The 23,850-nt window shown below is 37.5% G+C and overlaps 1 protein-coding gene across 2 annotated transcripts in view; it reads left to right on the top strand.

Annotated features, from left to right (window-relative positions):
* LOC150086861 (urocanate hydratase-like) overlaps nt 1-23,850 on the top strand; it is a 379,529-nt gene that overhangs the window by 268,725 nt on the left and 86,954 nt on the right. For both annotated transcript variants that reach the window (XM_090371633.1, XM_090371634.1), the window contains exon 17: nt 4,182-4,280. In XM_090371633.1, coding sequence (XP_090227759.1) covers nt 4,182-4,280 — 99 coding nt within the window. The remainder of the gene's footprint in view (nt 1-4,181; nt 4,281-23,850) is intronic.

Here is a 23,850-nt window from a genome sequence, read left to right on the forward strand (position 1 = left end):
TGTGTTTCATTCAGTTAGACTTAAAGAAAGTCACGAAAGCACGTCTAAGGTTCTACATGCTATAAAATACCGGGATTATGGTTGGAACATATGCAGTGATCTTAAGGTTACTGGTTCGCTTGTTGGTTTGCAGGGGGGGGGGGTCACAAAATATTGTTGTTTTTTGTGTTTGTGAGACAGCCATGTGACAAAAGAATATTATGTTGTGCAACATTGGGACAAGCAGGACGAGTTCATACCAGGACAATGTAATGTAAAATATATTCCTTTAGTGCAATCAAACAAGGTTTTTCTTCCACCCCTGCACATCAAATTTGGCTTAATGAAAAATTTTGTGAAGGGACTAGATAAAGAAGGTAATGGATTTGTACTTGGGAAGTGTTTTTCCTAATTTAACATATACCAAATTTAAGGAAGGATTTTTCGTAGGACCCCAAATTAGGAAACTCCTGAAAGTTGATGTGTTTAAACCCATTTAAATTAGGTTGAATTGGCAGCTTGGCAATCATTTAAGGCTGTAGTACATGCTATTTTGGGTAATAGAAGAAAACTAAGAAATGTTGGTGTCTAATTTACTCAAGTGCTACAAAAACATGGGATGTTGAATGTCATTGAAAATTAATTTTCTTCATTCCGATCTTGAATTTTACCCTGAAAATCTTGAAGATGTGAAAGATGAACAAGGGGAGCAGTTTCATAAGATATTTCAATAATGGAAAAGCGGTACTGGGATCTTGTAATGATGGGGGATTACTGCTGGTTCCTTATGAGGGAGAGTAAGCAGGAATACAAGAGAAAATCCCCTAGTAGCAAAATTTTTAAGGACAAGTATAGGTATGCTGTTTATATATTATTGAAATATAACTATTTCACAATGATTTATGATATTTTTTCTGAAGTTAAATGAGTTATAGAGAATGTATAATTTGACACTTGTATTAAAAACTTGAATTATACAAATATATCCCTTTATTTTAATATCAAACATTGGTACATCTTTTGATTTAGATGTGGTAGAGACATCTTATGATGATTTTCGGAATCAGTGCATTTATTTCCTCCAGAATCACATATTTTAATTGTGGAGGTATGACAAAATTTTTTTTTTTTTGTTGGCTAGTGTAATTGGGTTTATTATACGAGATTATTCAATTATATTTTTAATGAAATTTAGTAGGGCTCAACAAATCTTTCTAAAAGAGCTAAATATAAAATTTTATGAGAATCCATCCAGTAGGAGTCAAGTTATTATTACTTGCAGATGGACATTGAAAACAGCAGGTGCATTATGCATATATTCTAAAACAGCAGGTGCATTATGCATATATGCTAAAACAGCAGGTGCATTATGCATATATGCTAGCTATCCCTCCTCCCGAAAGGAACTGTACCACGATCGCTAAATTAACCAGTTACAGCACAGCATGTTAAAAGTTTGCATTTTTTTGTCCTGCTTTGTCATACACAAAATTCTCACATGGAATTCCCTGAATTGTCATACATCAGATTGTCACATAAAGCAAAATATTATGAACAAATTGTCACATACACCAAACTGCCATGTTGAATTTTTGCATATACCAAATTGTTATGCATGGAACTGTCATACAAATTTTCTTTGCACCAAATTGACATGGATCCTTTTCAGTTCATCAGCTTGGTGCATGTTTATAGAACTCACAGGATATCATTATATTAAATTTTTCACTGTATGATGGGTAGAGAATGGTAAAAGTTTAAAAAGAGTTTTGGAGACATGGTGTCATATTTAAAAATTAATTAGCACAACATTCAGAGAAAACTTTGACTTTGTAATGAGTGTTCCTGGTATGGCACTGCTTCTAAACAGATGGCCTCCCAAAAGGATACTGTAATTGGATATTTGTTTAAAAGATTAGACACTGTTATGACAGCCCGTCTCAGGAATAACTGGGTACCTCATCAGATACCAGGTGGTCTCTAGCAACAGTGTACAGATGAAACAGATAGCTTTAGCTATATTACAACTTTGAAAACTGTGATTGTATATCATGCATAGCAGCTGGCATTGAACAACTTCTTTATCTGTATTTTATCTGTGTGTTTAACTTTATCAGCAAGTTTTATCTGTGTGTTGTCACCAGAGACCACCTGCCATCTGATGAGGGACCTGTTACTCATGGAACAGGTTGTCATGGCAACCTTGTCTTTTAAACAAATGGTGTAGCCAATTAACAGGTAACCTTTTGGCAAGGTTATCTATTTGAAAGTAATGCAATACCAGGGCTCGTTGTAAAGATAAGTTTATTTTATTGTGAGAATTAAGACCATTTCATTATTTCTGCAATTTAAATCCTACTAGCCACAAAAACACATTAAAGGACAAGATGGTTCTGCAAGCTTCTTATAAAGAGAGGACTTTTTTTGCATGGATCCTTAAAGACAATTGTGAGCACTGATATGGGTGCTGAAATGCCCGAAGGTAAAGAAAGGCAACACGAGAACCATAGCAAACTACAGGAAACTTACTGGACAAACTGGTTTGCCGCTACCGCAGTTTCTCCCTACATTCTCAGTAAACAGATGGTGTGTGTTATTGGTAGTGGTAGTAGAAGTTGAGAACGATATATTGACACGTAGTCATGACAGACGATGTAATGATTAGTTTTTTTCTCATTATTAAAAGCAAATTATCGGAGTTCATGAATGTTTTCGCTCTATAAAAACTATATTACTGATTTCTTTGTATGTTTTTAAGGTTAGGTTTCCTAACCTAACCTTAAAGGTTAGATTAGGAAAAAAGGAAAAGGTTTACTGGTTTTGGCTAAATTCAGACCAGGGTGCACATTCTAGACCATTGGTGTTTTAAATTGGGTGGGTTCATTTTAATGTGGGTTTCTTAATAGACTGTCATTTTTAGCTAGTGAAAAACGGTTAGGTTAGTTTACTCCACTAATTCGGAACGGATTCAAGCAGTCTAGTGAAAAAAGGGTTAGGTTATGTTATTACGCTGGTGTGCACACCCTGTTCTGGATTTTACCAAGGTTTCTTTATTTTTCATTATATTTCCTAATGTGACCTTAAATGTTAGGTTAGGAAATAATAAGAAAAGAAAACCAAGATTGCATTCTCACCAATGCTTATAATAATGTCCATAGGTACCGTTCCCACTGTGCATTGATTGCTTGTAAAAGTGAATGCCTATTATTGAATAAAGAAAGAAATAAGGCTAACAAACACCAGGTGGTTGATGATACATCATTATTTGTAATGTGCTTATGTCTGGTGCAATTGCACCACTTTGCTTGTTGGAGTCTTGGAGTGGGGAAACCACTTCAATGACAGACGATGTACATAGGTGTGACAAATGATGTACTGATTGATGGGTAAACAGAAGATGATAATATCATAGTGCTAAGTGATTGATTGATGTTACGATACACATATATATAAAGAATCTTTCTTTCTTTTCCTGTTATTTCCTAACCTAACATTTAAGCTCAGGTTAGTAAATATAATGAAAAATAAAGACACATTGATAAAAAAAATTCAGTACAGGGTACACACTCCACCATAACATAACTTAACCCTTTTTTCACGAATTGCATACCCTGTTCTGAATTTAGCCAAAACCGGTAAACCTTTTCTTTTTTTCCTAACTTAACCTTTAAGGTTAGGTTAGGAAACCTAATCTTATAAACATATAAAGAAATCAGTAATATGGTTTTTAATAGCGACAAAGCTCATCAACTCCCGATAATCTGCATTTAATAATGAGAAAAAATATTGTCATTACATTGTCTGTCATGTCTATATGTCAATCAGTATATCATTTTCAACTTCTACTGCCATTACCAATAACATGCACTGTCTGTCTACTGCAAATGCAGGGAGAAACTGCGGTAGCAGCCTACCAGTTTGTCCGGTAAGTTTCCCATAGTTTGGCATGGTTCTCATGTTGACTTTCTTTACCTTAGCCCTGGATTGCTATTTTGATATTTCCAGCTTGTAAAATGTTGATTTTTCTTTTTTCTTTTTTTTGTAAAATGATTGGATTTGAAAGAATTCTGGAATGTAAAGTAGTGCTGGATTTTACTGAATTAAGGAACTTATGTCTAAGCATACTAAAATAAATTTATATATATATATATATATATATATATATATATATATACATCATTTTAATTTTTTTTTTTAAATAGGTTGTCGGATCACAAGCTCGCATTTTATATGCTGATGAGAAAGGGAGGATTCGTATAGCTTTAGCATTTAATGAAGCTGTTAAGTCTGGTGTTCTGAAGGTTTGTAATTTGTGTAGATCTCTATTCCGATTTCTTAAGTACTTTTATATGTAATGGATATTAATACATGTAGTAAAATTATTTATTTTTTTTTCAAATGCTACACAAATCAAACACACAAAACCCACAAATTGCAAAGCCAAAAAGTACTCTGTTCTGTAAATACAATGGGGCATATACAGCATACCCCCGCTATTCGCGGGGGTTAAGTTCCTGAGAAATGCCGCGAATACCGAAAACGCGAATACTGAGTTATGGCTCCCATAGTAATGAAGGGGTTCCATTCCAAAGTATGAAATATATAAGAAAAACCAGTCTAAAATTTTGTCTATATGTATTATATGTACCTTCATAATATGACTATGTACATAGACAGCACATAGTGAAATGCAAGCATATGGCATCGAAATGAAAATAAGAAACAATTTAATATTAAATGTAATATTTATTAGAAATTTCAAACAAATCTTTCAAACCAGCATGTTTGCTAGCTAAAAAACTTATCCTTCTAGTGCTACCACCAGTTTCGCTGAAGTGTTGATAAAGGAGTTTTGCCTTTTCACGGATGATGAGTGAACTTAACGGAATTTTATTTTGAGTTCGGTCTTCTATCCACAGATTTAAAGCCTTTTCCATTTTTTCTAATTTAACATCACGAGTTACAGAGCAAATTTTTGAAGCAATTAATTAGCACGTTTTCACGGACACTACGGCGGATTTTTTCTTCCGATTTCTTAATTGATCGTACCGTTGACTCATTGATTTTATAATGTTTTGCCACTGAGGAGACACTTTCACCATTAGAAATTTTATCTAATAACTCAATTTTATTCGCTAATGTTATCACCTTCTTTGATCTTTTCACATTTCCCTTGTTATTCGTAGCCATATTTTTATATGGGTTAGAAAGAACTTGGTCCACAATAAAGCCACTTTCTTCCATTAACACACTCGAAAAAGTCTGTTTTACACTGCAAAACGGTAGATTTATCACTTTTGTAAGCATATCAATTTATAAATTGATATGCTTACAAAAGAATAAATTTATTCTTTTTTGAATAAATTTATTCAAATTCTTTTTTAAATAAATTTCTTTCTTAAAATAAAATTCTTTTTTAAATAAATTTTTTGAATAAATATTGAATAAATTTATCAATTTATAAATTGATAAATTTATTCAGTTTATAAGCATATAAATTAAAAGCAAACGACGAAACCTTCCATGACAAGCGCATAACACATACTAAACAAGAATTAGCGAGAAAAAGCCACGCTCGCAATTTTGTCACCCTACTCCCCCACCCACTGAGCGCTGTTTTGACCAGGAAAGATAATTTTAGCCACGCCCATGTTTTTTTATGGCGGAAAATGTTCACGGCGCTTTAAAATTCACATATTTTTAGGTTTCATTTTATATTAAATCAGCGAGCGCGAATATGCGAAACCGCGAATACAGATACCGCAAATAGCGGGGGTTTACTGTATTTGCAAAGCCAAAAAGTACCCTGTAAATACAATGGGGTATATAACCACTAAAATTTTTTTTTTTTTAATTAATACCTCTCGTGTTTGGGGTTCACATAAAAAAAAAAAAAAAACCACAAAAGTATTAGAACCTACAGTTCTTAATACAATGTGAAGGTTGAAGGATCAGAAGATGAAAGAAGATACTTGTTAACATTAGACTTGAATTTCTGTAGATTGTAATCTTCAGGAAACACGTATGAAGGGAGGTGGTTCCAGAAAACGGAAGCTGAATGAATAAATGAGAAAGAAGAAAGGCTCTTCTGTGAGTTTAAAGTTTTGCAGTAAAAGGATGCTGACTGGTTGCTATTCATGTATTGAGTGGCTTGAGAGGGAGAACATAAATTAAAGAAGCCAATTCAGAAGAACAGTGTCCATGGAAGTATCTATAGAAAAGGCATGTAGCAAAAAGAGAACATCTATGAGAAAGAGAACGGAGAGATTTTGTTAGAGATGGGTCATTAATTAACTTAACTTTAAGTTAATTAATGACTAAAATCAACTAAAATAAGTCATTAATTAACTTAACTGCCCTCTTTAATGGAATCTAGAAGCCTGAGAGTGGTTTTGGCAACACCACTCCAGATATCGGAACAATATTTCATGGTAGGGCAGATTTCAGATTTGTACAGAGTGGGTAGCTGTTTGGAAAAAAAGTAATGACAAGATCAAAAGAGAAAACCCAGTTTTTTTAGATGTAGCGAAAGCATTATTTGTGATGTACTTATGTCAATACAGATTAGAAATCAGTAACCCCTAATAGGGGGCTTAGAGGGGAACAGGTATCCTGTGTGTTATCAGACACTCAGCCTAAAACACTGATGGATCCAATATCTCTCTATTACAGAAGATTTAGGAGAAGTCCGGTTGGCCTGCCTCCCTAAAATCCACTCATGCACACCTTCTCGATGGTAAGCCCTGTTACGTCACTTAGGTGGCAACGAACGTGTAGAGTGGTTCTCTTCAAGACGCCTGGTCAGCGTGAAGAGGAAAAGACCAAACCCTCCAGCAATGAGAGCACAACAATACAAATGGCCCTCAGTCCCCAGCAGCTTTCACTCTCCCTCTTACGGCAGCGAGAGGATCAGAGTGGAAGCAGAGGGTGCTAACAATCTCTGGGTACAACAAGGCTGCCATGCACGGAAATTGAACTTGGCCTGTTATAACGTACGATCACTCATCGGTGAAGACAGGATATTAGAGCTGGAAAAGGAATTAGAAAATGTGAATTGGAATATCATCGGTTTGGCTGAAACAAGAAGAAGAAATGAATCACTTATAAGTTTATCAAGTGGAAATCTGCCAAGTGAAAGGAGTGAAGGTGGAGTTGGGTTTCTGGTCCATAAAGATTTTAAAAACAACATTTTGGAATTCAAAAGTACGTCACCAAGGGTGTCAAGACTAATACTCAAGATTTCTAAGAGGTACAAGCTAAAGATTATAATGATTTATGCACCAACATCGAGCCATGATGATGAAGAGGTTGAAGAAATGTACACTGAAATTGAGAGTCTTCTAGATGAGCAGAAAACCCACTACACTATTATTATGGGGGACTTCAATGCTAAGGTTGGAAAAAGGCAAAACAGCGCAGAAAGAGGAACTATAGGAAATTTTGGAATTGGTGAAAGAAATAAAAGAGGTGAAAGACTTGTGGAATTTGCAGAATCTCAAGGAATGTCAGTAATGAACACTTTTTTCAAGAAAAGGGTGAACAGAAAGTGGACATGGAAGAGTCCAAATGGATTAACAACTAATGAAATCGACTTCATCCTCACTAACAGAAGATATATTGTGAATGATGTTACCGTCCTGAATAAGGTAAATGTTGGAAGTGATCACAGAATGGTAAGATGTACACTTGATATAGATGTAGGAAAGGAAAGGAAAAAACTGACTCGAGTAAATAATACAAAGGTCTTTGAAATAACAGAGGAGGAGAAAAAGCAGTATGTACTGGAACTGAAGAAAAAGTTTGAGCTTCTGCAGACTGCTCAGGACCAAGATATCGACGAGGAATATTACAACTTTCTGAAAGTGATAAAGCCCAAGAAACCTATAGGGAAACAGAAATCCAAAGAAGAAAAAATTAGTCAAGAAACACTTGTCATGATGAACAAAAGACGACAAATGAAGAGCAAGAAAAACACTGACAGGGAGAAAATTGAGTATACTGAGTTATGCAAAGCCATTAGAAAGAGACTCAGAGAGGACATAAGAAGATTTAACACAAGAAAAGTAGAACAAGCATTAAGGGAAAACAAAGGATTTAAATCAGCAGCCATGAGCAGTAATACAGAAAGACAAATGATACTGAAACTGAAGAATAGCGATGATGTACTTATAAACAGCAGAGAAGGCATAATTCAAATAGCAGAAGACTACTATAGAGAATTATACAAGGAGCGAGGGAATGATACCAGCAGTGGGGAAGATAGATTGCAAAGTAGCGACACATACAACATACCCGGTATTCTTCCTGATGAGGTAGAACATGCATTGAAGAAAATGAAGAATCGGAAAGCCCCGGGGGAAGATGAAGTTACTGTAGAGTTGTTAAAATTGGGAGGAAGAGACATAACACAAAAACTGGCAAGGCTCTTCACAAAGTGCATTAGAAAAGGTGTGATGCCTAAGCAGTGGAATAATGCAATCATAGTTTTGCTGCATAAGAAAGGAGATAAATCAGAAATTGAAAATTATAGACCAATTAGCTTGTTATCCCATATCTACAAGTTGTTCACAAGGGTCATTACTAACAGATTAGAAAGAATACTTGATGAGAATCAACCGAAAGAGCAAGCTGGCTTTAGGACAGGATTCTCAACTATGGATCACCTTCACGTAATATCACAGCTAATGGAGAAAGCAAATGAATATAAAACACCATTATGCCTGGCATTTGTGGATTATGAAAAGGCATTTGACTCCATACAGCATAAGGCAATGTTTGGGGCACTGGAAAGACAAGGCATAGATACTCCATATATTATGATTTTGAAGAAAATATATGAGAGTGCTACATCCTTTATTAGACTAGACAAAGACAGTAGGAAATTTAAAATCGAGAAAGGAGTCCGACAAGGAGACACAATATCTCCGAAGCTGTTTACTGCTGCCCTTGAGAAAGCTTTCAGAAGATTAGACTGGTCGCAGAAAGGAGTCAATGTGAACGGAGAGTACCTAAACCATTTACGATTTGCAGATGACATTGTGGTCATAAGCCACGATCCCAAAGAATTAGAGGAAAATCTTAATCAGTTATGCACAGTTAGTAAGGATTTTGGACTAAAGATGAATATGGCTAAAACAAAAGTAATGATGAACAAGTATGCCACGGAAAGGGAAATAATGATTGAAGGAGCAGTAATTGAAAAGGTGGAGTCATATACTTATCTGGGACAAGTTATTAGCTGTAATAATGATAAATGGCTGGAAGTCAAGAGAAGAATAAATTTTGGATGGATAGCATTCAGGAAATATAGTCACATACTGAAGAGCAATATCCCAGTTTGTCTGAAACGTAAAATAATGAACCAATGTATACTCCCCACCATGACTTATGGAAGTGAAACTTGGGCACTCACCAAAAGAATGGAAGAGAAGCTAAGAACTACACAGCGAAGAATGGAACGAATTATATTGGGAATCAGACTGTTAGATAAGAAGAGAAACACATGGATTAGGCAGCAAACTCAAGTAAAGGACATTCTTATCAAAACTAAAGAACTAAAATGGTCTTGGGCAGGACACATAGCTAGAAGACATGATGACAGATGGACTAAGAAAATAACAGAATGGTACCCAAGAGGAGCTAGAAGAAAACCTGGAAGACAAAGGCAGAGATGGATAGATGAAATTCATGAGTTTTTGAGTAGTAAATGGATGGCCAGTGCTCAAAACAGAAGGAACTGGAAAGTTGCTGGAGAGGCCTTCATCCTGCAGTGGATTGAAAATGGCTGATGATGATGATGATGAACCCCTAATAGAGGTATGTGATCTTGTCTAGATCACATATCTCTTTCTAAGAAAGAACCCTTTCTGCAAAATATAAGACAGAATTGAGTTTTAGAAGGATTGAAATCAACTAAGTTATCTTTGCTCCACTGGAGAATTACCTGGAGATCGGCATGTAGGGAATTGGAAGTGGATATTCCTGAAGTTGAAGCTGTTTTGTAGGGCAAAGTTTCTCAAACTGGAAGGTGGAATACAATGTGCAGTCATGCAAAACTATGGATGAGATTTCCCTTCAATGGGAGAAGTCATTAATTTACAAGAGGAAAAATGTGGGAGAAAGAACCTTGGAGAATACCAGCATTAGTGAAGAAGATAAAAGACAGAGCCATCTACTATCATCTGCAATGAGCGGGCAGAGAACAAACTGTACACCTAATTACAAAAAGCAGTTGGAAAACCAAAAGATGGAAACTTATTTAGAAGATCTTTATGCCAAACACGATTAAAAGCTTTTGAGATGCCAAGAGCAACTGTTTGAGTCTCACCCAACTTTTTCATTGAATTTGTGCATAGATCAGTAACATAAATCAGAATATTAAGAGTGGATCAACGCTGACAGAATCCATACTGGTGATCGTTGGTTAGATGGAAGGTTTCTAGATAGTTTAGGAGTTGGTGGTTTATGGATATCTCCATTATTTTAGAAAGAGTAGAAGTAAGTGCAATGGGATGATAATTGGATGGGAGGGATTTGTCGCCCTTTTTAGAAACTGGCTGGATGTGAGAAAATTTCCAAGCAGAAGGGAAAACATCAGTGGAATAAGAAAGTGTAAAAAGGCAACACAGAGCAGGAGTAAGCTTAGAGCACAGGTTTTGAAAACAAGTGGAGAAATACCATCAGGTATTTCTCCATCTGTCTGGTGCTTTCTTGGCATCGACTTCAAAATTCTTTTGACATTATTTTTGGTAGAAGACCACAGGAGGCAATGGAATGGAATGTACAGGGAATGGTAGGAGATAGTTTACCAAGATTATCAATACATGAGTTAGAAGAAAAGTAGTTTTCTGGCAGGTCAGCTTTATTTTTAGTGATAGAACTAGGTTTTAACAGAGGTGGAAGTACAGATGGGCAAAAGTTGCAGCCAATAGCTTTGGCAATTCAAAGCTATTGGCTCAGAATGCTCAACTACTGTTTGAACAAGAAGCAAGTTTTCTATTCTTCGCCTGTTCAAAATATAGTTTGGATTGTTTAATAACTGCTTTACAGTTGTTGTAAGCCAAGGTTTAGGCAGAAAATGAACCTTGAGATTTGGATGATGCTAATTGCGATTCAAGATAAGAATGCAACATTCTTATCTTGAACATTACTGGAAAACCAAGGGCAATGAAGTGGGCAATGAAGAATTCCATCCCTAAAAGAATAATTTTGCTGACACAATCGGAGCAAATGTTGACATTCGAAGAGTTGAAAGAGTAATCCGACCAAGGAAAAGAAGAATAGAAATTTGCAGATCATTCCATTTTTCATTCTTGAAATGGGGCCAGCAGTGCCTCCCACATACACATTATTTGGGCTCCCACATTCATTATATGGCAGGTTTGAGGGCAGTGAGATTATACACTAGCTCAATGGTCTCAAACTCAAATTGCATGCAGGCCGAATGCACGATCTGAAAGCAGCTGACGGGCTGGAATTTTTTTTTAACAAAATGAAAGTGAATATAAGCACCGTATTTACAACAAATACATAATTGAAATGTATTCGTGGGCCATGTAAAATTGCTTCGGGGGCCGCCAGTTTGAGACCACTGCACTAGCTGATTGGGATGCTTCCCACATAGTTACCAATGGGTTCAGTCTAGTGGACTACCTAAACACTGACCTAACGAAGCCTGTTTTAAAGCTGTACCCTCGAAATGTAAGGAATATCAAATCTCATCATGATGCTCATCATTACTTCAAAAGGCATGACTAATACTGCATGATAGAAGAGATGGGGGTGAGAATGCTAGAGCTGTGGGCTAAAGTAAAGAATATCCAAAATAAGAACTATGGGAAACTTACTGAACAAACTGGTTTGCTGCTCCACACACTTTATTTAGTGCTACTTGCTTGCTTGGTAAACAGACAGTGTGTGTTTGTTGGTCCGGAGCAGAAGTGGAGAATAATATATTGATTGACATGTAGGCGTGACGATATAATGATTAGTGTGTTAACATAACAAACAATAATATCATATGGTCAAATTATTGGTTTGCATGTGTTTATGCGTAAGCATGACAGGTGATTGGCGTGTGAGCATGACAGATGATAACATGATACTGTTAAGTTAGGAAACCTTATTTCCTAACCTAACCTTTAAGGTTAGGTTAGGAAAAAGGAAAAGGTTTCCATATTTTTCGTTATATTTCCTAACCTGACCTTAAACATTAGGTTAGGATATAACAGGAAAAGGTTTCCTTATTTTTCATTATATTTCCTAACCTAAAGGTTAGGTTAAGAAATAATAGGAAAAGAAAGAAAGATTCTTTATATATATATTAGTGAATAGGTTAGTGCCATTGCACCATGTTCTGTTCGTAGTGAACTGCTGAATCAGATAAATTGGCATCGTTTTAATTGTTGATCAATTCATTAATTAAAATAAGCAGAATATTTTTAAAATTTTTAAAAATTACAATTTTAATGTGGTTTTATTTATTTATTTTTTTTGTGAAAAGAAAAAGATGGAGAAAAACTGAGTTTTTGCAAAAAAGCCCAAGAAACTTTTTGTCACCAACTATTTTATGACAGTGAGACAGTGAAGGGTCAATTGGAGTAAAAAAAATTGGATTCTCCATTGTAAAGCCAGAGAGTTGGCAGCCATGAGAGCACAGAAGTAGAAGGGATAATTGAGGAAGAGGAAAAGTTGGATCTGTGAGTTTGGACTTGGACAATGACATGTTGACTGTTTGAGGCATGTTGGATGAGTGGCTAAGTTTCATTCCGCACGCTGAGTATATTAGGGAAAAAGTCAAAAAGGTATACGAAAAGTTGGAAAGAGTAGTGAGAGTCAAATGGGGGATTAGCATTAGCATTAGCAGAGGCATTTGATGCAAGAAAGCAAGCTTATGCAGCATCAGCCAAAAATAAAAAAATTAATAAAAATAAATAAAAAATAACCACTTCCACTTCCCCTCTGTTCTTTCAAAATACCTGTCCAGCTGAGCCTTAAACTTATTTAGACTATCCACTTCCACGACAAGGGATGGAAGTCTGTTCCATCAACCAACCACCCGCTGGCTAAAGGCAAATTTCTTCACGTCTATCCTACATCTGTCTTTCCTCAATTTGAATTTATGCCCTCTCAGGTGATTATTCTGAGCAAGAGGAAGAATCCCATCAGCATTGAGCATGCTCAAACCATTCAAGGCTTTATACACCTCTATCAGATCACCTCGCAGGTGCCTAGTCTCCAGACACTGTAATTTGCAAAACTTAAGCCTTTCTTCGTAAGAGCACCCCTTTGTTCCATTCACTAATCTTGTTGCCCTTCTCTGTACTCGTTCCAGCATCTCTACATCCTTCTTGAAATGAGGCCTCCAGACCTGTATACAGTACTCTAGGTGTGGCCTGACCACTGCCTTATACAAGAGAATAATCACCTCCTTATCCCTGCTAGAAAAATTCCTATATATCATCGACAATACACCATGAGCTACACAAAGTCCAAAATTAGAGGCAAAGTGCTGTAAATTTTATATAAATGTGTATCCTTGCCCATTGTTCAACATGTACATGTCAGGAGGAAATTGATCTTGGCACAGCGATTTGCTCTGTTGCCTTGAGTAGAGCTTGTTGTACCATGTCCAATGATGTGTTACAAGTTATATCTGGTAGGGAGCCTGTGGATTTGATCATTGTGGCCAGGTACTTGTTGTTTGCCACAAGAAGGAATTATCCAGGGAAGATATCAGGTATAAGATCGTGTCCTGTTCTAATTAAAGAATGTTCCAAGAGTGATCTGAAGGAAGAACAGAAGAGAATTGAGAAGGAGATAATGGAGCTTGTGGCAAGAAAGATGGAATGACTCTGACCTGAGGCAGATAACTTATAAGTTTATTCCTGATCCGAGCACTATGCAAAAGATGAGATTGTGAACTAGATTAGGCTTGGTGCAGACAATGATGGTCACACAGCACTGGCTTAAGTTAAGTATTGTAGAATTAGGAGTGGAGCAGGACTTTGTGTAGATGGGGAAGGGGAGCCAGAAGACAGTTTGTTTGTTATTTGGTTTTTTAGGAACATTAGCAACTAAGGCCATATTGCTCCAGGGATATGCGGTGGTCATTCCCTGACCTTTCTGCATCCTCCATATTTGGTGGTCACGGGCTCGAACCCTGGTCTAATCAAGAAGCGTGTGCTACACACTGCTGCTCCAGCCCACCTGGCTATGGAGGCGCCCAGAAGACAGTCTGCACTTGCTCCTCTACTGCAGATTATATGAAGATTTGTGGAATCAATGGTTTAAAAAAATTGGTTCCCCAACTCTGGAGCACCTGCCGGAGTTGTTTAATAATAAGGAATTTTATTGTCAGTTTTTGTGATATGTTCAGGAAGTATTTAGGTTGCAAAATATGGTAGATGAATAATTTGAGTTTTATATTGTGAGTTTTAATATACTATGTTTTATTTTATACACATTTGTAAATATGTATATAGTTAAATGCTTGGGAGAGAGCTTTAGACAAATGTGTTGTGTGCAATAAATTTGTGGTTTTTAAAGTTAGTAGAGTACTCTCCTCCCCACTGGCAGGGGCAGTAACTTTGCTGCTAAGTCTGACTTGTTCAGGCCAAGTGGTATATTTTAAGTATATTGTTTTTAGCATCGATGAGCTTTTGCTCAGGTGACGCTTTAAGGTTAAATATGATGATGATGTATTCAGAGTGGTTTGGAAGAGCATACAGGAATTATAAATGACAATTCACAAAGAGAGTGTCTGTGGAAGTGTCTAAAAAAAAAAAGATTTTGAAAAGAAACTCGGTAGCAAAACAACAGTTGAAAAGAACACAGAGCAAAAAAATAATTTGCCAAGAAATATCTGAGGAGAGCAGAATACTGTCTGGCTCTGAAGCATGCTGGATTTTAGATAGTTATAAATATATTATCAGGTGTGTAGGGATGTTCTCAGATAGTGGCTAAAGGGGCTGTACCTCCCCCCCCCCCCTAATTAAAATAATGTGAATTTTTTTTTACTGTTACATGATACTTTCTTCAAACGTTGCTTTACCCCCTCCTTTAGAAAATTCGCAACCATCCCTTCAGATATGAAATAGAAACTTCAAAAGAGGATGTCAAGTATGGTGGGCAAAGAGATTGGCAGGTGTGGGGAGTTTTGTTTATTTGGTTTCAGAGGAGAATGTGAGAGTAAAGTTAGTCTTAAAATAGTTGAAAAAATTGGTAGCCTGGCAAACTTGACAGGAAATTTGCCTTCCATATCAAAACAAAACTTTTGTTTGACCTTATTCCAGGAAGGCTTTGTTTGTCTGAACCTATTAAAAACAGGGTTCTTTAGATAAAGAATCAATGTGGCAATGAGGACTGAAAAACTTTACCCCATCCATGTTTCTTGCTTTGTTTTATATCTAAGTTCTTTTGCCCCTCCATTCTGCAGTCTTCTAAATTGAAACACAATTTACCCACAGTTAAATATGGCCCCACACGCACAAGTTAGACTTACATTAGTTACATGTGACTAAGGGACTTAGAGGGGAACAGGTATCCTGTGTGTTATCAGACGCTCAGCCTAAAACACTGATGGATCCAATATCTCTCTATTACAGAAGATTTAGGAGAAGTCCGGTTGGCCTACCTCCCTAAAATCCACTCATGCACACCTTCTCGATGGTAAGCCCTGTTACGTCACTTAGGTGGCAACGAACGTGTAGAGTGGTTCTCTTCAAGACGCCTGGTCAGCGTGAAAAGGAAAAGACCAAACCCTCCAGCAATGAGAGCACAACATTACAAACGGCCCTCAGTCCCCAGCAGCTTTCACTCTCCCTCTTACGGCAGCGAGAGGATCAGAGTGGAAGCAGAGGGTGCTAAGAATCTCTGGGTATGACCAGGCTGCCATGCACGGAAACTGAACTTGGCCTGTTATAACGTATGATCACTCATCGGTGAAGACAGGATATTAGAGCTGGAAAAGGAATTAGAAAATGTGAATTGGAATATCATCGGTTTGGCTGAAACAAGAAGAAGAAATGAATCACTTATAAGTTTATCAAGTGGAAATCTGCTGTACATCAATGGAAACAGTGAAAGGAGTGAAGGTGGAGTTGGGTTTCTGGTGCATAAAGATTTTAAAAACAACATTTTGGAATTCAAAAGTACATCACCAAGGGTGTCAAGACTAATATTCAAGATTTCTAAGAGTACAAGCTAAAGATTATAATGATTTATGCACCAACATCGAGCCATGATGATGAAGAGGTTGAAGAAATGTACACCGAAATTGAGAGTATTCTAGATGAGCAGAAAACCCACTACACTATTATTATGGGGGACTTCAATGCTAAGGTTGGAAAAAGGCAAAACAGCGCAGAAAGAAGAACTACAGGAAATTTTGGAATTGGTGAAAGAAATAAAAGAGGTGAAAGACTTGTGGAATTTGCAGAATCTCAAGGACTTTCAGTAATGAACACTTTTTTCAAGAAAGGGGTGCACAGAAAGTGGACATGGAAGAGTCCAAATGGATTAACAACTAATGAAATCGACTTCATCCTCACTAACAGAAGATATATTGTGAATGATGTTATCGTCCTGAATAAGGTAAATGTTGGAAGTGATCACAGAATGGTAAGATGTACACTTGATATAAATGTAGGAAAGGAAAGGAAAAAAACTGACTCGAGTAAATAATACAAAGGTCTTTGAGATAACAGAAGAGGAGAAAATGCAGTAGATTCTGGAACTTAAGAACAAGTTTGAGCTTCTGCAGACTGCTCAGGACCAAGATATCGACGAGGAATATTACAACTTTCTGAAAGTGATAAAGCTTAAGAAACCTATAGGGAAACAGAAATCCAAAGAAGAAAAAATTAGTCAAGAAACACTTGTCAAGATGAACTGAAGATGACAGATGAAGAGCAAGAAAAACACTGACAGGGAGAAAATTGAGTATACTGAGTTATGCAAAGACATTAGAAAGAGACTCAGAGAGGACATAAGAAGATTTAACACAAGAAAAGTAGAACAAGCATTAAGGGAAAACAAAGGATTTAAATCAGCAGCCATGAGCAGTAATACAGAAAGACAAATGATACTGAAACTGAAGAATAGCGATGGCGTACTTATAAACAGCAGAGAAGGCATAATTCAAATAGCAGAAGACTACTATAGAGAATTATACAAGGAGCGAGGGAATGATACCAGCAGTGGGGAAGATGGATTGCAAAGTAGCAACACATACAACATACCCGATATTCTTCCTGATGAGGTAGAACATGCATTGAAGAAAATGAAGAATCAGAAAGCCCCAGGGGAAGATGAAGTTACTGTAGAGTTGTTAAAATTGGGAGGAAGAGACATAACACAAAAACTGGCAAGGCTCTTCACAAAGTGCATTAGAAAAGGTGTGACGCCTAAGCAGTGGAATAATGCAATCATAGTTTTGCTGCATAAGAAAGGAGATAAATCAGAAATTGGAAATTATAGACCAATTAGCTTGTTATCCCACATCTACAAGTTGTTCACAAGGGTCATTACTAACAAATTAGAAAGAATACTTGATGAGAATCAACCGAAAGAGCAAGCTGGCTTTAGGACAGGATTCTCAACTATGGATCACCTTCACGTAATATCACAACTAATGGAGAAAGAAAATGAATATAAAACACCATTATGCCTGGCATTTGTGGATTATGAAAAGGCATTTGACTCCATACAGCATAAGGCAATGTTTCGGGCACTGGAAAGACAAGGCATAGATACTCCATATATTATGATTTTGAAGAAAATATATGAGTATGCTACATCCTTTATTAGACTAGACAAAGACAGTAGCAAATTTAAAATCGAGAAAGGAGTTTGACAAGGAGACACAATATCTCCGAAGCTGTTTACTGCTGCCCTTGAGGAAGCTTTCAGAAGATTAGGCTGGTCGCAGAAAGGAGTCAATGTGAACGGAGAGTACCTAAACCATTTACGATTTGCAGATGACATTGTGGTCATATGCCATGATCCCAAAGAATTAGAGGAAAATCTTAATCAGTTATGCACAGTTAGTAAGGATTTTGGACTAAAGATGAATATGGCTAAAACAAAAGTAATGATGAACAAGTATGCCACGGAAAGGGAAATAATGATTGAAGGAGCAGTAATTGAAAAGGTGGAGTCATATACTTATCTGGGACAAGTTATTAGCTGGAATAATGATAAATGGCTGGAAGTCAAGAGAAGAATAAATTTTTAATGGATAGCATTCAGGAAATATAGTCACATACTGAAGAGCAATATCCCAGTTTGTCTGAAACGTAAAATAATGAATCAATGTATACTCCCCACCATGACTTATGGAAGTGAAACTTGGGCACTCACCAAAAGAATGGAAGAGAAGCTAAGAACTACACAGCGAAGAATGGAACGAATTATATTGGGAATCAGACTGTTAGATAAGAAGAGAAACACATGGATTAGGCAGCAAACTCAAGTAAAGGACATTCTTATCAAAACTAAAGAACTAAAATGGTCTTGGGCAGGACACATAGCTCAAAGACATGACAGATGGACTAAGAAAATAACAGAATGGTACCCAAGAGGAGCTAGAAGAAAACCTGGAAGACAAAGGCGGAGATGGATAGATGAAATTCATGAGTTTTTGGGTAGTAAATGGATGGCCAGTGCTCAAAACAGAAGGAACTGGAAAGTTGCTGGAGAGGCCTTCATCCTGTAGTGGATTGAAAATGGCTGATGATGATGATAGTTACATGTTGGTAGCATCCCCCTTCAAAGTAGTCCCCTCCAGAGTTTATATATATCCATCTCTGTGCTTCTCTCACTCTTTGAAGCACTTTTGGAACTCTTGTTTTAGTTGTATGTTGCTATCCAGCATTTTATGTGATTCAGCTTGAACCTCATAATGTCTTTGAATTTTTATTTTTAATTGGATTTTCATCTTAAGGAACTGGAAGAAGTCACAGGTGCCAGGTCATGAGAATAGGGAAGGTGTGGGACCATTGCCATATAAAACTGCTGAACTGACAAAGCTGTATGGACTGGAGCATTGTCTTGATGCAAAAGCCAGTTGTGAGTGCAACATTAATCTGGGTGTTTTCTCTTGATATCCTCCCTCAAACCCATGATGTAGAACTGATGATTTACAGTTTGGCTTGGTGAAAGTAACTCCTGGTGAACAATTCCCTCATTGTTGAAGAAAACAATCAACAAACCCTTGACATTTGATCTGACCTGTCTTGCCTTTTTTGAATATACAGATGATGCACTTTTTCAATGTGATGAAGACTGCTAATTTGTTTCTGGGTTATAACCATAAACCCAGCTTTCATCCCCTATTATGATATTGGAAAGGAATATTCTGCCCTTTCTGGCCTGTGCTTGCAGGTCTCTGCACACAGAAAACCAGTTCTGTTTGTGTTTGTCACTCAGTAAACAGGGGAAAAATTTTGTAACAATCCACCTCATGTTTAAATTTTCAGTTCAAATGCAACAGCATGTGTACCATATAATAGGCTTGGAATGTTACAAATATCATTAATCATATGCTCTCTGTCCTTATGGATGATTGATGCACTTTTTCAACAAATTTCATCAGTCTGACTTGATGATGAACAATTTGTGCTGACAATCCTTAGCCGAACTTTGGCCACTTTGGAAATGCATTTATCACTGAAATGTTTGTGTTCTACCCATAGTATCATCACCAAATGCAGTTACCAAGTACATGACAAAATTTGATGCAAATTCACTGTTCCTTAATGTCCGCCATCTTACATGGCTACAAAAATTGCAATATGCACACAACAAAAATGCACTTAAACACCATTGGTATATAAGCACAATGTCCCATTGGCACAAAAGTTTTTTTTTTTTTTTTTAATGAAAACTCCACACATGAGAAGTACCTATAGTACTTAGTACTATGCATGGGTTGAAGTTTAAGATGATGAAAGAAATTATTTGTTGACATTAGATTTGAACTTCTGTAGATTCTATATTTTCAGGAAGTACATATGAAGGAGGGTTGTTCCAGAAAAGAGAAGTAGAAGGAATAAATGAGGAAGAAGAAAAGTTGATTCTGTGAGTTTGAAGTTGGAAAGCAAAAGGATGTTGACCGGTTGTGGCACGTGTTCGGACTGCTTTGGAAGAGAGAGAGAGAGAGAGGAGAGAGAGAGAGAGAGAGAGAGAGAGAGAGAGAGAGAGAGAGAGAGAGGGAATTATACAAGCTAATTCAGAAGAACGGTGCCATGGAAGTATCTATAGAAAAGGCATGCAACAGAAGGAGAATGTCTATGAGATAGAGAATGGAGAGACTGTTAGAGATGAGTCATTAATTTACCAAACTTCCATCTTTTGAATGGAATCTAGAAGCCTGAGAGAGGTTATGGTGCACCACCACCCCAAACGTGGGAACAATGTTCCATGGTAGGGGCAGATTTGTGATTTGTACAGAGTGAACAGCTGTTTGGAATAAAAGTAACACTGAGAGCAAAAGAGAAAATCAAGTTTTCTAGATGCAGAAGAAGCAATATTTGTAATGTGTTTATGCCAAGAGAGAGATTGCTTGTTTGTTTGTTTCTTTGTTATTTGGTTTTTAGGAGCATTAGCAACTATGGCCATATTGCTCCGGGGATATGTGGTGGTCATTCCCTGACCTTTCCACATCCTTCGTATTTGGTGGTCACCGGCTTGAACCCTGGTCTAATCAAGAAGCATGTGCTACGCACTGCTGCTCCTGCCCACCTGGCTACTTAGGCACCCCAAGAGAGATTAGAAGTCAAGGTAATCCCAATAGAGATATATGGTCTTACCTAGAAATCAGTGTATCATTGAAGATAAGCCTAGGAACAGAAGGATCCTTTTTGTGAGATATAGAGAAGATTGATTTTTAGAAGGATTGAAATCAACTAAATTATCTTTGCCCCACTGGAGAATTACCCAGAAATCAGCATTTAAGGAATTGGTAGTGAATATTCAAGAAGTTGAGGCACCTCCGTAGCCAGGTGGGAAGGAGCAGCAGTGCGTAACACACGCTTCTTGATTAGACTGGGGTTCGAGCCCGTCACCACCAAATACGGAGGATGCGGAAAGGTCAGGGAATGACCACTGCATATTCCCGGAGCAATATGGCCTTAGTTGCTAATGCTCCTAAAAACCAAATAACAAACAAACAACAACAACAAGAAGTTAACAGGAGAGATTGCTTCTACAGGGATGGGATACACTTAAATAGAAAGGGTGCAAGAATATTTGCTGATGCTATCGAGGCAGTGTTAGGTGGGTCGGAAAACTGCTAGCTTGGGGGGAGACAAAGACTAATGGATTAACAGTAGCCACGGGCAGAGGTGAAAGAGATTCTTGCACTGCTTCTATTGGAATGAGCAGAAGCCTGAAAAACAAGATGCAGGATATTTCAGAGACTGCTGGAAGTCATTGCGGTACAAGTAAACACATGGGTTGTGTTAGGGTAGCTAAGAATAGAAACAGGTGCATGTATACTTGCGTGTACACTAATGCTAGGAGTTTAGTAAATAAATTTGATGAATTTGAGGTATTACTCAAAACATCAAAGGCAGATATTGTTGGGATATCAGAGACGTGGTGTCACACAGATATAAGGAATGCAGAACTGGAATTTGGGGAGTACAACGTCTACAGAAAGGATAGACAGGATAGGAAGGGAGGAGGGGTTATGCTATTAGTTAAAAAACACATAAAATCCAAGGAAGTGAAGCCAGTTGACATCGCTGGACAGTGCAGTGTTGAGTCAGTTTGGTGTGACATAAGCATAGGTAAATCAAAATTGAGAGTAGGAGTGTGCTATAGGCCTAATGACTCTGATGAGTATAATAAGATACTGTACAGGGAAATAGAGTGGGCCAGTAAATCAGAGAGTCTTATAATGGGGGATTTTAATTTCCCAGATATTGACTGGAATTTGTGGGTTGGTCACTCACACACTAGCAAGGCTTTTGTGGATTTATTGGATGATTGTTTTCTACACCAGCATGTTCGGGAGGCAACTAGAGGGAGTAATACTCTTGATCTGATTATCAGTAGTGATTCTTCATGCATTAGGAATCTGCAGATAAATGAACCACTGGGTGGCAGTGATCACAGTGTGCTGAAGTGGGATTTACTCAAGGAGGTAACTACCATCAGAGGTAAAGGGAAGGGTTTTTGCTTTCGTAAAGGAGACTATGCTGGTCTGAGACAGTATTTAAATTCTATACAGTGGGACCAACTGATGATGTTACCAACAGCAAATTCAAAATGGGAAGCATTCAAGGAACTAATCTTGGAAGCTACCAGGCTTTACATACCAACCAAGAAATATTGTTCAAGGTTCAGGCCTAAATGGTTGTCAGATGAACTAATGAGACATATGGCAGAGAAGAAAAATGCATGGGATACATACAAATTAATGGGTGACGTGGAAGCCTATGATAGATATAAGTTGGTCTGTAACCAAGTCACAAAGGAGATTAGGCAGGCAAAGGCAGATTATGAGAAATCCTTGGCAAAGGATGCAAAGAAAAACAGAAAAGAGTTCTTTACCTATTTAAACTCAAGAAGGAAAGGGATGAATCAGATTGGTCCACTGGATGTTGATGGTTCAACAGTTGAGGATCCAGCTCAGGTGGCTAACAATCTAAACGAGTATTTTGCATCTACATTCACACATGAGGAGTTATTCAGGAAGGGGAATGTCGTAGGTGAAGTAAACATTGGCAGTGAGCTAGATGATTTTCTAATAACTGAGAGGAAAGTGGAGGAGAAATTGTTGAGGATAAACATAAAAAAGGCACCCGGGGTGGATGGGATCTATCCAGTTATATTAAAGGAGGCAGCAAAGGAAGTAAGCAAACCCCTAGCCATTATTATGAGAGCTTCTTTGGACTCAGGGGAGGTACCCATGGACTGGAGATGTGCAAATGTAACCCCAATTCACAAAGGAGGATCAAAGGCTGACACAAGTAATTATAGACCTGTTAGTTTAACTTCGGTTCCAGGAAAATTAATGGAGGCACTGGTTAAAGAAGCACTGCAGGATCATCTGGACAAGAATTCAGTTATAGCTCAGACACAGCATGGGTTTGTTAAGGGCAGGTCTTGTCTGACCAATTTGATTGGATACTATGATGTAGTCACAAAAGAACTGGATGCAGGGAATAACTTTGATATTATGTATTTGGATCTTAGAAAGGCTTTTGATACTGTTGCGCATGGAAGACTGCTGCACAAATTGGAGAAGTGTGGCATTCGAGGCAAATTGCTGCTATGGATAAAGGGATGGTTGAGTGGCAGAAGACAGAGAGTGGTAATCAATGGACACTGCTCAACGTGGACTAATGTTATTAGTGGAGTTCCTCAGGGTTCAGTGTTGGGTCCATTGTTGTTTTCTGTATTTATAAATGATATTGATGATGGTGTATCAGGCTTAATGTCCAAGTTTGCAGACGATACAAAGGTTGGCAGGGTTGTTAAGGACACTACTGATACAATGCTGCTGCAACAGGATCTGGAGAGGTTGAGCAGATGGGCTGAGAGGTGGCAAATGAAGTTTAACATTGACAAATGTAAAGTACTACATATGGGAAACAGTAACCCCAGATCAACATATCAACTCTGTGGTACTACGCTGACAGTGGTAGAGAATGAAAAGGACCTGGGGGTAATTGTGCAGGCAGATATGAAGTTCTCTGAGCAGTGCAGACGAGCTGCAAGAGTAGCTCATGGTGTCTTGTCAATGATATACAGGAATTTTTCTAGCAGGGACAGGGATGTGATTATTCCCTTGTATAAGGCATTGGTCAGGCCACACCTTGAGTACTGTATACAGGTCTGGAGGCCTCATTTCAAGAAGGATGT

This window comes from Mastigoproctus giganteus, chromosome 4, assembly GCF_048544385.1.
Source record: "Mastigoproctus giganteus isolate SK-2022 chromosome 4, ASM4854438v1, whole genome shotgun sequence".
NCBI classification, from domain to species: Eukaryota; Metazoa; Arthropoda; class Arachnida; order Uropygi; family Thelyphonidae; genus Mastigoproctus; species Mastigoproctus giganteus.